Genomic DNA, 13985 nt, shown 5'->3' on the forward strand with positions numbered 1-13985 from the left:
TTTTTTTGTGCTGGGGAGCCCAAAAGTGGCTGCAGTGTTCCTGGTGTGGTTTCACAAATGCTTAATGAAAGGCTAAATTACTTCTCTATCCTTCTGGCTACAGTCCTCCTGATTTGGCCCAGTATCAAGTTAACTTCAATCATTGCAAGCTCTCACCACTGACACATATCCAAATTGCCCTCCAGGACACCAAAGTCCTTCCTTTTTTCTTTCTTTTCTTTTTTTTTTTTTTCTTTCTCCCTCTTGCAGAACTGCCAACTTCAATGGGCATCGAGCCTTTTCTGTTGCAGGAATTTAAACCTTCCCAGGGGCAGGACGTTGTATCTGTCTTAGGCAAACTTTATGAGGGTTTTTTGGCTCCTTTCTCCAACATGTTAAAGTCCCTCTGAATGGTGTTCCCGTCCTCTAGTGTAGTAACAGCTCCCACAAATTTGGTATCATCCTCAAATGTGGGAAAGGTGCATTCCATTTCTTCATCCAGGCAGTTGATGAAATTGTTAAACTGTGTTATTCCTTTCAGTTTTTAAGGGATAAAATTTAGATGACCAAATAAAATACTTTTACCTTGCAAGAGATTCAGCAATTATTTTTCAGTAAAACATGGAAAAATAGTAGGAGCAAAAGTTTAACACTCCACCAAACCCCAAAATTACACTCTTTACAGTGGTAGCAACTATTTTCTAATAACATTCACTTTCTCCTGTATTCCTATTACTAGTATTTTGCCATTTTAAGGCAGTGAAATTTGAATCTTTAGGTTACATTCAGCAGTGGGGGTGGTGCAGAGAGAGGGTTTTGTCTCCCTGAAAATTCTGGTGGAGAGGGACAGTTGGCTTTTGGCAGGGGCACCCCGTGATCCTCTGCTGCCCTGAGAAGAAGCATGGAGCCTGGCTTTTCTCACCTCTCTTGTGCAGTGGCACATACACATGAGTTTTGATTCCTAACCAAAATCTTGAATTTTGAGACTGGAAAGCTGAGTTTTGAATCATCCAAGTGTGCGCAGTTGTGCATGGTTGGGTAGAGCCTGCTCTAGAATGCTTCTTATCAGCTGCTTAAACCCGCATGTATTTCACACACAGCTGCTGATATCAAATTCTAGGCTGCTTCTCTGGATTTTGCCATCTGTTTGAGACGGGTGTTTCAGCTGCATTCCAAGGCTGAGCTAATCTCCCACAAAGACCCTTCCACCACCTCCTGCATTTTAGGACTGCAAATAATACTTTGCTTTCCATCCTCTGAAGATTTATGCTTGTCTTCTCAGGAGCTGACAGGGCAGCATTCCGCCCAGGCCTTGTTTTTTCCTGAATCAAGCAGATCTAATGAAACCTTTTTATAGTGCAGGGTCAGCATTTTGTGTTTATTTTTAGTATTTTCTAAGGACTCTATTATGGTAGGTAGGTCACAGATCTGACTTTTATCTCTTTACAAAATACAGAACAGTACTAAAAACCCACAGAAGTTATGTACGGTGTGGCACCTGGACAAAAATCTCCTTAAGTTTGTATTACTTAGTCCTTCTACATTTTCCATCTTTTTGACTACTTGTTCATTATAGCTCTGTCAATGAACACCTGTAATAGGTAACAGGAGAGATCCAGTAGTAGAGGTTGTAGGCAGCTACAGTAATGCTTTTGAGAAAGATGTGAGAAACCTCCTATCAGTAAGTTCTGGAACTGTCAGCCCATATGGTGTTTGGCATAAAATTTATCAAAACCTTTAATATATGCCTTACCTATGAGATTTACACAGTTCAAAAAAAATATGTGGGAAAAGCTGTTGGAAGAAAATATTGGCTGTTGGTTCAGAAAAATTACACATGAAATTAAGAATAAGTCCCATCTACCTGTGTCTATGACCCTTACTTCTCCACTGGTTGGCTGGCATCTTTTCTCTCTCTTCCCCTAAGGTTCCTAAATAAGCAGCAAACATTTATTTAAATAGGTGGCCATGTCTGGTGTAGACAATGCTATGCACAACGCAGGAATATTTCAATTCCTCCTTCCAGGTGGGCTTGCAGCGTGGGATATTGTTGTTAGGTCTTAGTGTCCCTTTACAAATGTAAAAGGTGTTAATTCCATTTAGTTCTATCTTTAACTGTTTATTTGAGTATCATCTCCTTTTTGTTTTCCTAGTAACTAGCAATCCTTCTGTCAAGATGCGCCTATTTTCACTGTCAAGCATTTAGTATAAAGATTAATTCAATTTCTTCTGGAGAAGAGCACTGTAGAATTTTGTTCTGCAGTTGGCTAGGAGATAACTTTGATAAGGATGGGTAAAGAGGAAGGTCTTACACTTGGCAATGCAGCAGCTGGCTTTTTCCACTTTGAAAACTGAGTATGTCACTGCCTTGATAGATCTAGCTTTTAATTCCCTGGGAATTTCTCTTTCAACTTTGTGAGAGGATAAAGTTCCCCCAAAGGTCTCTGACTTTCTTTCACTGTAGCTATTGAAGTGTGGGATAATTGGCAGGGGGTACTTTTTCCAACGGCTGGCTTGGTTCTCTTTCATGGTTGATAAATATTATTAAAACACTTATTTCTGCTCATTTCTCTTAGCTGTTAGGCGGTTAGATACCTGTTCTGAGGAAACGGGGTAATTTTGACACAGGCTATAAATGCTAGCTCTTCATTGATATAATGCAGGTAATTGCTGTGTTCAGCACCTAACATTTGACAGCACAAACCCCATTAATTAAGAAATGATACTTTAGAAAGCTGTAATTTTAACCAAGAGCTCCAGAGTTACCTATGCCATCAAAGGTGATTTTTCCAGTAATTTCCCTCTGCAGCTGCTTGTGGATGATCTTATTTTCTTTAAAATCCTCTTTTGGAGGGTATTTCTGCTACTTTTCTTCTCAAAGCATGTAATTGAAAATGTGTTCTAACCTCATGTTGCTCCACTGCCTTCCTATCACAGACCTTTTGCACTGAATTGCACCATGCTTAACTGCAGAAAGAAAAATGTGGCTATTCTAAAATGCTTTAAAATCCACGCAAAACAGAATGTAAGACTTCATGTGACCCTGTTGTATTGTGTAGCTGCAAAAAGTGGGCAAATTTGTTTTAAACTGAGAACAAATTTGAAACCAAAGCAGCCAGCTGGAAGGAATTTCTGGGATAATATATATGATTTAACATAATACCTGTGAGCCCAATGCATGGATTGGGATCTCATTGTGCTAAATGTGTTGGAAGAAAAGACGGTCTCTACCCTTTGTATCTTAGTGAGAGGTCTCGAGTAGTAGTACAGGGAGGAATACCTGAAAGCAGTGGTAGGAGATTAGTGCAGTCAGGTTTCAGTGGCCACGTGTTGCTGGTCTCAGCTATGTTGTACCACAGATGCAGAGAGCTCTTACAGGCACCTGGCATGGCAGGTCCTGCACCATGCTCCCTGGACCACGACGGGTGGAGGAGCACAATGGAAAGGCACCTGCTTGCTCAGAATCAGGTCATGAATCATCAGGTGAGAACTGATCCATCCAGGTTTATCAGCTTCAGCTCGGTACTGGCCTTGACATACCTGCATCGCTTCCAATAGAAAAATTTCTGCATCGCTATTATGTGCTTCCTATGTCTTAGGTTCTCAGGGATTTGTTAGTTTAGGTAACCCATTTTATGGCTAGACAACAGATTGTGATCTCTGTTAAGTATTTACAGTTTTTTCATCATTTCTGTTGTATTTTAGAGGTGTCATGGAAAAGGAGAGATATAAGAGGAATTTGAGGAACGTCAGTCAGGTGACTAAATGGCTATTTGTGGCGTGTCCTTTCAAGTAGAACAGTGGCATGGGAGAAACCATGAAAATGCAGGACTGCATATATGACAAGCTGGTATTGGGGAGGGGACGTAACACCCTAATATTAGATGAGGGATGAATGGATTCCAGTGAGGCTGTGAAAATCTTTGACAGTGAGAGTGATTTTTGTTATTGTTGTTGTTTAATGTAGTAAAAAGAAAAACAGCTTAGAGAATCCAGAGATGAGAGTTTTGTGAAAAGAGCATCACTAACAGCAGCATTCACATTGGATGGTGAGCAGGCAGGACTGCATTTAAGGTCAGAAAGGAGAATGTTGCAATGACTAGAACATGATATAAGAACTCAGGTAAAAGTCTACCTGTGTATATGGATTTTAGAGCTGTAAGGCAAAAAGAGTCTTAAGATGTAATCAATTTGCATGTGGGAGAGAACAGAATTAAAGATGACAACTATTTTATGTATGTAAGTGATGAGTAGTTTGGGGATCGCTCCCTAGTGATGTAAAACAAACATTAAAAAGCATGAAAAAGAAAGGAATGCTATGCATGGTAAAGTAACAAATTCCGGATGCTGTTTGGTGAATGCACATTCTGGTAATAGAATACAGGGTTAAACCTTTAAACTTGAGAGGTCAGGAGGGCACCACTAATTGTTATTTCACTTAATATCCTAAAAGCCAATGATGTTCAGCTCTCTACAGTAGTCATAAATGACAGCTGTAAAATACCTCAAAATGTGAGTGTGTATTTGTATGTGTGTATATATACATGTATATGTGCACTGTGTGTGTTTGTGTATGTACATATATACACATATATGTATACATATCATATATAGAGAGAGACATCAAAACATTTATGGGAAAAGCAAACTTACTTAGGTGGAGAAGTTGACAAGCTTTTAAGCATGCAACTTCTTAATCTGCTGAAGGGCTTCTGTACCTGAAAGCTTTCTTTCCAACTCTGTCACTTGGTCTAACAAAAAATATTCCTTCTCTTTTAGACCATGTGGATTCCTAGACAATCTTGGCTATGACAGTGTTGCTTCCACAGCATGTATTTGATCATAATAGCAAGCAGCAGGAAACCCAGATTAATCCATTTTGATTTTCATTTACCAAATGGAAGGTATGCCTCTCCCCACTAAAATAAAGACCATAATACATTGCCTAATTACATAAGGCTGTTTTCCTTTATGCTGCCAACTTTTCTTTCTTCGTGTAACCAAATGTGGCAAGAATTTGAGAAAAGAGTAGCTCTCCAGTGGTACAGAACTGGCATGGACACTTTGTGTGAACTTTTACAAACTATTAGAATATGTAAGACTAAGCTAAGCTAAAGTCTTTTGGGAGGGGTTGACATTTCTTCTCTGTCAGTTTATGTTCATTTTAAACCTAAACCGTATCTCTCCTTTTCCTAGTCTTGTACCTCCTCTTTCTTTGCCTGCCTGCCCCTTGACCTGCCATCTCTCCCACACGGAACTGAGGGCTGTTGCATCCCTGTTAAAATATTTCTCTTCCTTTTTTTTCCCTCTCTGGGGTAATTTGTGCTCTCTGTTAAGAAAGCAGACAGGGAAGATGAACAAGTTTGATCTGTGGTGTGCAAGTCTGAAGAAAGGTGGTAAATCTTTGGGTCAGGCATTGAGGTATATTTTAAAAAATTTGAGGCATTGACTGGGTTGATGCAGTTACATTCGAGAAATCAAGGGTGTAACTGTCACCTTGAGGAAAGGAGAATTGTATTGTGCCCCAGGCTTCTGAAACAGAACTTAAGGTAGAGGCGTTACTGCTGCAGTTCTGTTCATCTTCATCAGTTTGTAATAAGTTAGTTGCTTATAAATTCTTCTTTCTGCTAGTTTATGCTTATAAAAAAATAAGTGCTATTGCAATGCTCTGTGTATTTGTGTGTGTGTGCACATGTGCATATGTTTACATGAGTAAGGGATTCCCCAGTGCCTACCTGTAACTTAACATATAAGCCCAAAATAAAAAAGGATGTGCAGCCATTGCTAATGTATTGCTATTTTCAATTATTATCAGTCTCTCAAAGTTTTTTCTATTTGACTGAAACATGGGGTGTTGCTTTTTTCTGAAACTTTCACCACATGTAGATTTTCTGGTAGAAAAAACAGTAGTAGGAAGAGCAGAGGGGAATTCTGCCTTCTTTTCTGCCTTCCCCTAATGCCCACCCCAAAGCTGTGTTCTTTCATGGCATTTCTTTCTAACGTGTGAGACCTTGCATGCTTTGATCTATGGAAGTGTGTGTGAAGGGTGACATGGGTGTGATTTCACTGGTCACATCTGCTTCAAACAATCTATTCAGCAAGTAGCAGTCCGTACCGAGATTGTTGCTTTCTTTTTTCTTCCAACTTAAACACCTATGTCATTCCATTTACCATTTAAGTTGTGAGAATATGAAGAGTATGAAATGTGCTGCCTATGTAGCCTTGGTTCTTCCTTGTTAAATGTATGCCTTACATGGACAAATTCCTATCTCAATTACATAGATGTTCAGTGTGAACACCTGTGTAATTGAAAGCGAAACTGTCCACAGTATTTAGTTACAGGACATTTTTTCCTCCCAAGGGGTCCCTGATAGTTCAGTGTGCATGACAGATAGCATTCAGTAAATGAGGCAGCTGCTTAATTTTTGTCATTGCTGTTCACTGCACTGTCCCTCTGCAACTCTGCATGTTGCAAATTCTTCCATTAATAAAAACTGCATTCTTTTCCTGCAAGTGCTTTTTGGCATACTTGAAAGTCTCAAAAATCTGAATTAACGTACTGGGAAGTATTATACCTATTTACTGGCTGAAGAATTGAGATCCAGCGACCTGCCCAAATCAGGAAAGAAATCTCCATCAGAACCAATCTTCATCAGCTCCAGCTGGAACTTAAAAGTGGTCTAGACCAGCTTATTCACTTCAAATCTGACCAAATCTGACCTCTGAGACCTGACTTGGTTCAGCCAGGCCATCTCCTGCCACTCAGGTTCTGTACACAAACTAATTTCACATGCTTTGTAGACTGTGAAAGGAGTAAGGCAAGAATTCTGAAGAAGCAAATTGTATCTGATGGTATAATCTGATTGTGTTAATCCTGTACATCACTCAGACTTAACTATAAGTTACTTCTAACATTTCCGTTTTTTTTTTTTTTTTTTTTTTTTTTTTTTGGTGTCACTTGACATAAAGCACTGCTATGGATATAGGACTATAATAAACAACAAATGTATGATTTAACAAGTTCATTATTTTATTTTATTTTTTTCAAATGAGATTATAATAGCCTTATTTCCAAAATTCCATGGGTTGATGTTGGCCAAGAAAACAATTTAGTAAACTGAAGGAGATACAGCAGAGTTCCAATAAACGTATTGTTAATGGTTAATATTCTTGTTAAGAAATCTGTTTCTATAGTAACTGCTGCAGATTGTCACTTCCTCTAGCATTTGGAATAGTACCAAAGTACATTGATGCTGTGAGGGACAAATCCTATGAGAGCTGCAATAGATCACTGCTAGCAGTATGCTTTATTTGGTATGGAGATGTATGAACAACACAGTTCAGTAACCATAGATGGTGTTTAAGAACTATTTCTTCCAACCCTTTATTCTAATGCTCTGTGTGCATTTGCTTTTTTTCCTTCTATACAAAGACTAGTCCTTGTTTGAATCTTATAACAAGGGCACATAAAATACATAGGTAGGCTTAAGATTTAAAGTTTAAATGTGTGTGCATGTATATGCTACTAATTTTTGAATGTCTGTGAAGAGATTCACCACGTGTGATTTTCACTAATAAAGAGGGAGTCGACATGGGGCAAATGTGTATGGCTCAAGCTTTAAAACAAAGCCTAGGTGAGTTTTTACGGTGTGTGTTAGTCTGATCTTGCACTAGCCCTGTGTTTCTTCTCTGACACATAGTGAAGGGAGATTTTTCTTGTGCTTATAAAGCGCATATCCTCAGATGAAGTGGATGATTTCAGTGGCTATGTATTCAGTTTCAGTGTGTGTTTGCATCTGGTTTTGTTTGTCTCTTGAGTCGAGACTGCACTGAGCAAACTCATGATCAAGTGAAGGATGAAACTTTTTTAAGGGGAGGGGAAAAGGCTTCAGAGGAGGTATATCTTCTTTTTAGCAACCACAATTTGGGTGCTGGTATAATTCTGAGAGAAACAGAACTTTGTTTTTGCAAGTTTGTGGATATGCATGCAGTGAACTCTTGGAGATGTTACAGAAACTTCCTTCTTTCTTTCTTTCTTTCCAGATGGATGAGATAAAAGGCAAAGACAGAGTGATTCTGGCTCTGGAGAAAGACCTTGGTGTCCAGGCAGGCCATGCACAGAAGCTGCTCCTTCAGAAAGAGGCTTTGGATGAACAGCTTGTCCAAGTGAAGGAGGCAGAACGATACCACAGTAGTCCTAAGAGAGAGCTTCCTGCGGGAGTGGGGGATATCACCGAACTGATGGGAAGCCCGGTAAGAAAATTGCGTTTTCTTCAAATGTTTGACACAGGATAATTGCTGCCTGGGTGTTCACATTGGTCTTGTGGTTACTTTTAAAGTACTAGAAGGACTAATTCATGATTAAATGGCCCTGCACTGCATTGTGCTGTTTCACTGGTGATTTAGAAACTCCTTGGATCTCTTGAATTTCAAAGAATGTCGAAAAATATGTGGATATAGAACTTTCAGAATTTACATTATGACCTTCAGCTGTGAACACCATTATTTTCTTAGCTCTTTATTTCATAACTTTAGGAATTATTTTGACCAATGGCAAATAGATACTATACTTTTCAAAAACTGTGCCATGTGATTTTAATCTGTCCTATGCACTAGATTTTTTTTACTTTTAGCTGATAGTAAGAAATCTGGTGAGAAGTAGCCAGTAATAGGTGAAATGTTATTTATCCAGCTTTGGTTTTAAATTGTTAAACTTTTACATACATTTCACAGGTAAACACTTTTCATGTAATATATCATGTAGCATTTCCACAGGATGTTACTGGTCAGTGTTTCAGTTGATTAAAATAAGTTTTCCAGACATTGATGTAAAAAGTCTATTTTAAATTTACACAACCCATTTGCTAAACCATGATATTAAAATTATGGAGACTAAAATACTTTTTAAAAGGTAATTTTATATATCTATATGTTTTTGATGTAAAGGAGCAGCATTTGGATGAACGAGATGTGCGGAGATTTCAGTTAAAAATCGCTGAACTGAATGCTGTAATAAGGAAGCTGGAAGACAGGAATACTCTCTTAGCAGATGAAAGAAATGAACTGGTAAATTAATTAGTATTAACACAGATGGTGACTGGGAGGGCATCTTTATGGTAAAATACTTAATGTTGGAAAGTCAGTGTTATAAATAATTTACAAATTAGTCCTAGTTGGCCTCAATCAATTATATCTAAATAAAACAGAGATTTCTATAGAAATTCACTTTGTAACCATAAAAGACATGGATGGAATCTCTCTTGTTCCAGAAAAATAAAAATGTATAAATTTATTTTGGGATCATCATAATAAAATTGACTGGTAGCTTGCCTGTGGCACTGTGTAATGTTGTTGTGTAAAACATGCATAATCTATGCACTTAAATTACTGTATTAATCTTTTTGAAATTTGACATTGGTTTTGTGACATGCTTATGCTAGCTAGGAGTTAAAAAAGCTTTCTTGTGCTAGTGATGAAAAATCTGTCATTTCTCAAGGGAAATCTCTTAAGTAGGTGAAATTATCCTAGGAGAGTGATAGTAACTTACAAAAGGAAGGATATGACATGAATTTTAAGAATGAATTTTATTAGCCTGCATCGCTACTTAATTGCTTGTACTGAGGTTAATGGTAGAACTCCCATTGACTGCAGTGAAAGGTGAGTTTTAACAACAGGAATTTTTACACATGTCCTCTTATAATGCCCTAATTCTACTGGCAGTAGAAAAGATATTTCATTCTAATCAGATGGAATTTTTCCCTCATGCAACCTATGTATCTGATTCTAAAATAATGCTATTATGTATGGTCAGTACAGAAGGGAAGGGCACTCACACGTCAGTCCTATAAATGAGTGAAGCATTGACATCTTCCTCCTTGCTTTGTCAGACTTAGCTCTTCATGTTGAGATATGAAGTCTTTGCTTTATGATAAGAGGACTTAATTTAATTACAACATCTCAATGATTATTGGAAGAGCTAATTTTTGAAATTTTCTTGTCCAACATCTTGGCTGAATCTAGATTAGCAAAGTCAATTAAACAATGCTAGACTAAAATTAGATGAATTGAGAACATAATCATGTCTTTTTCTTAAAACTTTTCCTCTTAAAATAGCTGTATAGTCTAAACTGCCCTTTCATATCACAAAAATTGATTGCTCATTAACAATTTAAGATTCTTGGGGTAAGAAGAACATGTGTTTTAGCCTGGGTATAGTTCATCATTTTTCCTACTTTGCCTACGTGCTGAGTGTTTGTTGTATGTCTGGTTTTTTTTTTTCCCCCTATTTTTACCGGTACAGTTGCTTTTCTCTGCTCTATACTATCAAAAACATCTTGCCTTTTTTCAAGATTGCATTATATAAAGACAAGATAATTCAGCCTCCTAATCCTTTCTGTGGACATAAGTCATTCAAAACATCCCTGAAGAATGCTGAAGTACTGCAACATCTGTCCTTCAGTGTCCCTCTAAATGGAGGGCATGTATGGCTCAGTCAAGTGCTTTTCTTGATGCTTGACTTAGAGGCATAAGAAACATATCTTGGAAAAGACATAGAGAAGGTTTTGTCATATCGTGAGACAATATTACATAAAACCAGTAATATCAGTAAGGTCGTGTATTTAAGCACTGTGAAAAATAATTTTCTCCTGAGAATGAATCAGAAAACCAAACACTCAGTGAAATTATCACAGGAGAAAGATTATATTTTTTCTCATTTCCAGTTAAAACTCAGTAAATTTAAAAATCTTTTGATTGGAAAAAATAGATTTTTTACAAACAAAACAGCTCAAGGATTAATGAAATAAAAAGAGTGAAATACACACAAATGCAAGAAAGGGCAGTAATTTGCTTCACATAATTGTCTAACATCATAAAACTACAGGAACAAAATTGAGCAGCTTGAAAATGTCAGCAGAATGCTGGGATTGAATCTGTGCCCTCTGGCTGACTTTCTCATTGCTCTAATTACACATTAGGTATAGCGGTTTTTTAAAGTACAGGAGGAAGAGTTAACTCCTACTAAGGAGTAGCTAAATCGGTGAAAACGACTACCCTAGAGACCTAGTTGGTCACAAGCATATATACAATGAGATTAGTTTATCAAAAAATCACTTTTACGGATTGTCGTAAGTGTTTTCGAAGAGCAAAATCTAGTGACCAGATCTAGCGTTGTTGTAGACTGTACAAAAATGCTATGTCTTATTTGTTTGGAATCTTGTAGTTCTTAGTTTAGCAGTAGTCTGTATCAGATGCCACTAAACAAAAGAACAAAACTTTCTGAATGAAGAAAGAAGGCAAGTGAAACCACTCATATTTCTTCTTTCCTACAACTATAAACTAAAGCACAGCCAACTTTTGCCATTTGCAGCTGAAACGTTCTCGGGAGACGGAAAGTCAGCTGAAGCCTCTGGTAGAAAAAAATAAGAGGATGAGCAAAAAAAATGATGATATGTTACAATGTATCCAGAGAATGGAAGAGAAAATAAAAAATCTATCAAGGGAAAATGTAGAATTGGTAAGTAATCATTTCTGACATCATGTTATAAGAACACATTGCACACAGTTACTTTGAGGTGAAGGTGCTTGTGAGGCGCTTACTCCTAACACAGACGTTTCAGAGTCTCAACAGTAGGATGGTATAACTGTCAAATTCAGCCAATACAGCTGAATATTCGTATTCTAAATTCAGTGGCATGTGCTTTGTGTTGTATCAATTCACACTGATTAAGGGAAAGGATCACAGATAGATAAAATGTGTTTGGAGGCTATGAAAATGTATGACTAAAAATCAGCTTTAATAAATGCTGCTTGTATGATTAGAAGTCAAAACTGAATTTGAGTGCATGTGCCAAAGGCTCTACTATGCTAGATCATTGAGTTCACTTTGCTAATTTTGTCCCAGACTATGTTCTTTGATTCTGTTTTAAAAATCTTATGTGAGATATTAACACTGATGCATACAGAACGTGTAATATTTTTTTTTGTTGAAAGAGGCCTTATGTTATAGTGGAGTATGCACTGGTGAGTCCAAAGAATTCTTGATCACTACATCACACATGAGAAATTTCCTCCTGTTACAGCAAGACACTTTAAAACATTCTTTATGTTTTGGGTTTTTTTTTTTTTTCTATTTTATTTAATTTTTGTAGAAAGAGAAGTTATCTGCACAACCAGCGCTGAAGAGGCACACATCTTTGAATGATCTCAGCAGCACACGAGAGGAACAAGAAATTGAATTCCTTAGACTGCAAGTCAAAGAACAGCAGCATGTTATTGATGATCTCACAGTGGTAATGCTTATGACTGGTATACACACGTGCATGCAAACACATCTATAGGCAAGCTAAAGATTTGAGAGCAATATTTTAACTCCAGTGGTAGTAGTGATACAGAAGTAGTTCTTTGGTATCAAAGGGTTCTTGTGATTTCTCAGGTAGTGAATGAATTTCTTTGGAATGTGTATGAATCTCTGTATTATAAAATATTTACCTATTATGAGCTGTCCATCCACCTTACTTACAAAATTGGCTGTCAACAAGTGAGGAACTTGAGGAAAGGACACGTTCCAAAACTTAATGACTGAAATGTGTTGGATGTAGACCCTGGTGCAAACCCAACCACTCCCCTGATGTAGAAGTCCTCCTAAAAGAAAGGAACATGCAGGATGGCATTAATTTCACCTAAGCATGTCTAACTGAGCTGGCCACACTAGCTGTCTTTATAACAAATGGAGAGAAATACGCACGGTTCATCTAACCAAAGGTAGCAGCATAGTTCAAGATTAGAACTGCACAGCCGCTACCCTCTGACTGTGAAGACCACTTTAGATGACGCTCATAGATGTTTGCACTGTTTGATCAGGACTCTTTTGAGTTGTATTACGAGTTGTCTGGTGCTATTTAGTGCAATGTATGATACACCCTTCTGGTGCTGGCAGAAATGACATATCACCTCTGAGAGACCCCTGCCCTTCTGCAGCAGCATCTGGAACTCAGGCAGACTGTTGTAGAGAATCTCAAATGATACTACTGACTGCTACAAAATGATAACACGAATTTAAGATGATTCTGTGTAAATAAAAAAATTAAACAATTTGCTACAACATTGAAAATAAAGATAGAAGATCCAAAAAGATAAAACAAGAAGGTGTGTTATTGCTCTGTCTGGAACATTGTCTCTATTCTTGGCAGTTCCTCTGAGATTTTGACCCAGGGTTTCTGTCTGTAATCAGTGCCAAAGATTGATGTCTGCATGCATTTTCCAGTGTCACAGTGTTACAGGAAGTAGGATGTTACTCAGACACTATGATGTAGGGTCTGATTCACAGAGCAATGCTGCTTTACTTTCCAAATACAGCTGTACAGGCAGGGACTATGACATGATATTAAATTCTCAGTATATGGCGGATACAACCTCACTTATATTTCACTGTAAAGTTGGTATGGAAGGACTCTCTTTTTACTGTCTCAGCCAGTAATCTGAGGAAATATATTGTATCCTGACTTCGGTCAACTAGTATTAACCTGTGTTTAGTGTGAAAGTAAAATAAATAAATATTTTTAAATATGGTTTCATTTTTGCTTTGTTTCTTATTTACAGATACTTTTTCATTCGCAGAAATAAGTTAAATTTTTAACTAGGATACTGCTTTGGTTGGCAGTACAAATTAATTGATGCTTTGCCTTCGATATGAATGCAGCAGAATTCTGCACTTCCATTGTGCTTTTCAGCTACCTTTTCTGGCTTAAGCCACACCTCTACAGAATACAAATGTATCATAATTATCAAGAATGACCCACATGTCACATACCTGATTAGTACAAAAGTCATCAGCTTACTTCCAGCTGAGACCAATATGAGACGCAGACATAAGAACGATAGTCTTAGGCAATAGGGTTGTCTGAATTGATTAACATTGTCATTTGTAGGATATCTTTGATGCTGTTGAAGCTGTATAAACTTGAGTTATCCCACAACAGCGGTTTTCTGGTCAGTTCTTAAAAGGA

General features: G+C 37.5%; 1 protein-coding gene across 8 annotated transcripts in view; it reads left to right on the plus strand.

The window, feature by feature from the left end:
- JAKMIP1 (janus kinase and microtubule interacting protein 1) overlaps positions 1-13985 on the plus strand; it is a 172611-nt gene that overhangs the window by 95001 nt on the left and 63625 nt on the right. For all 8 annotated transcript variants that reach the window (XM_030024242.2, XM_030024288.2, XM_030024298.2 and 5 more), the window contains 4 exons: positions 8023-8232; positions 8926-9045; positions 11348-11494; positions 12129-12269. In XM_030024242.2, coding sequence (XP_029880102.1) covers positions 8023-8232; positions 8926-9045; positions 11348-11494; positions 12129-12269 — 618 coding nt within the window. The remainder of the gene's footprint in view (positions 1-8022; positions 8233-8925; positions 9046-11347; positions 11495-12128; positions 12270-13985) is intronic.

Source organism: Aquila chrysaetos, chromosome 1 (genome assembly GCF_900496995.4).
Source record: "Aquila chrysaetos chrysaetos chromosome 1, bAquChr1.4, whole genome shotgun sequence".
NCBI lineage: Eukaryota > Metazoa > Chordata > Aves > Accipitriformes > Accipitridae > Aquila > Aquila chrysaetos.